This window comes from Gavialis gangeticus, unplaced genomic scaffold (genome assembly GCF_001723915.1).
Source record: "Gavialis gangeticus isolate Ggan-Ray unplaced genomic scaffold, GavGan_comp1, whole genome shotgun sequence".
Taxonomy (NCBI): domain Eukaryota; kingdom Metazoa; phylum Chordata; order Crocodylia; family Gavialidae; genus Gavialis; species Gavialis gangeticus.
In genome coordinates this window covers 68,939,723-68,941,751 of record NW_017729024.1, presented here as the reverse complement: position 1 = coordinate 68,941,751, position 2,029 = coordinate 68,939,723, and the positions used below count along the sequence as shown (strand labels likewise).

At 46.4% G+C, this 2,029-nt stretch overlaps 1 protein-coding gene across 2 annotated transcripts in view; it reads left to right on the top strand.

Annotated features, from left to right (window-relative positions):
- The window catches only part of NUDT12 (nudix hydrolase 12), a 33,377-nt gene that overhangs the window by 2,629 nt on the left and 28,719 nt on the right, over positions 1 to 2,029 (top strand). For both annotated transcript variants that reach the window (XM_019517238.1, XM_019517237.1), the window contains exon 2: positions 641 to 854. In XM_019517238.1, the coding sequence (XP_019372783.1) occupies positions 649 to 854 (206 nt within the window). In that variant the 5' untranslated portion in view covers positions 641 to 648. The remainder of the gene's footprint in view (positions 1 to 640; positions 855 to 2,029) is intronic.

Sequence of the window (2,029 nt, the reverse complement as noted above, 5' to 3'; positions counted from 1 at the left end):
TCTGTCTTTGTGTATATTTGGAGGGATTGGATATGTTTTTGAATGTTAAATCTGTTCTTTTATGGGTTAGATTCATTTTAAAAAATTAAAAATAATGGCTCCATCCCCATGACCTTTCTTGACTAGTTCTCAGGTAATCAAGAATCATTTGAAGGTGCCGTCTGAATATCTGGGCACGTTTTCAGTCCACACTTTTTCTCTAAAATCAGCCTTCCAAAAATGGGGCTAATGTTTTATCAGGGAAGCTGATTTTTTCTTGCTGGAAAAAATCCTACAGGAATAGAAACATAGAGACACTGTGCTACAGTGGCTCCCACTTTTCCCCGGGGCACCAGGCAGGAGGGACAGCCTCCCATGTTAACCCTCTTACAGCTGCTGATGAGACAGTAGCTTTTGACTGAAGAGTCACTGAGCTGGCTGGGGATGAGCAGGTTGCTGCATGCACTAAATTCTTGGGTATAACTCTAGAAAAATCTTTTTCTACAGACTGTCTTCCAAAAACAATGTCTCTCTCTTATTTGTAGGTATGTGGTATGCAAATAAATGTAGTATTCATTTTCTTTATCCTTCTTCTTTAATTATATGAAAACAAAAGTATCATGAATATGTTTTTGGACACATTTCTGTTTTTTCAACCTAGTTGAGATAATGACAGCCCTTGAAAGGAACCCCAAGCAGCAGATGATTTCTCAGCTGCATAATTTTGCTTCTGCTGGTGACACAGCCAGGTTGAAAGCATTGCTGACACGGTCTCCATCCCTTATTAATGCAACATCCGAAAATGGTTGGACAGCCTTAATGTATGGTGCTAGGAATGGGCACCTCGAGATTGTGCAGATTCTTCTTGAAGAAGGGTAAGAAACAGATTCATTTTCTTCAAAAGAATTTACTGGGTTTCTTGCTTCCCCTTTGATTGCTCTCTCTGAATTACCACCATATTCAGGTCCATAAATGAGTAAACTTACCTATGTGGGTCATGAGAAGAAAAACCTTGCAGAGCAAGTCACTCAAGGCATTCTAATGCCAGGTTAGTTTATAGCTAGTACTCCTGTAGGTCTATGTATGTCTAAAAAAAATGTTTAAAAAATATTTTTTAAAAGGGGTGTCAAACATAAGTCCTGCAGCCTGGATTTGGCCTGCAGACCCAGGTCATTCGGCCCAAAGAATTGGTTCATCTGGCCCACAGCTTTGATGGGGGAATTTCTCTCACCAGCAGTCAAGCACCTGGGCTTTGCCCATGGAGTTGGAGCTGATGCAACAACATGCCTTGTTCTTGCAGTAGCAAGCAGGTGCCCACAATGCCAGGCTTCTTCCTGTGGTATTCTCCCAAGCGCTTGGCAGGCAAGCTGGGGAACGCCACAGTGTTGTACCCCCAGCAGCACCATGAACAGAAGCCTGGCACTGCAGTATGTTCTGGCAGCAGCAACCAAGCCCCTGGGATGCTTGGTCCCAGGCACCATGTGTGCAGGATCCAGCAATGTGGTGGGGGAGTCCATAGTAGGGTGGTGTGAAGCTTTGGTTGCTGATTCAGTTCGGCAGAGATTCGGCCCGATTCGGTGGCCAAATCTACGAATTTGAATTGAATCAGGAGACCCTTTAATCCTTCCGAATCAATTTGGAAAGATTCAGAAAGATTTGATGATTCAGACATAGACACAACTTTAAATGTTTTTTCTACATACCTCAAGGTACCAAGTGGCTCGTGAATGCTGAAATGGCGGGGCGGATGGAGTGTCCCACAGGAGCGGGGTGGGGCGGGGAAGTCCTCAGCATGCTCAGCAGCAGACTGGGAAGTGAACCAGAAGCACTTCCAGTCCATTTCTGAGTCCGCCAGGGAGCATGGTGGGGGCCTCCCTCGCACCACCCCCCTGCTTAGCAGCTGGTACCTCCTGGGTCTGGGGAGGCACATGGGGTCTCCCCCAGGCTGATCGCCAAGCCAGGGGGGCCTTCAGCATTGGACCTGGAAGTGAACCGGAAGTACTTCCAGTCCGCTTCCGGATTTGCCGCCAAGCACATGGGGCAGGGGGGC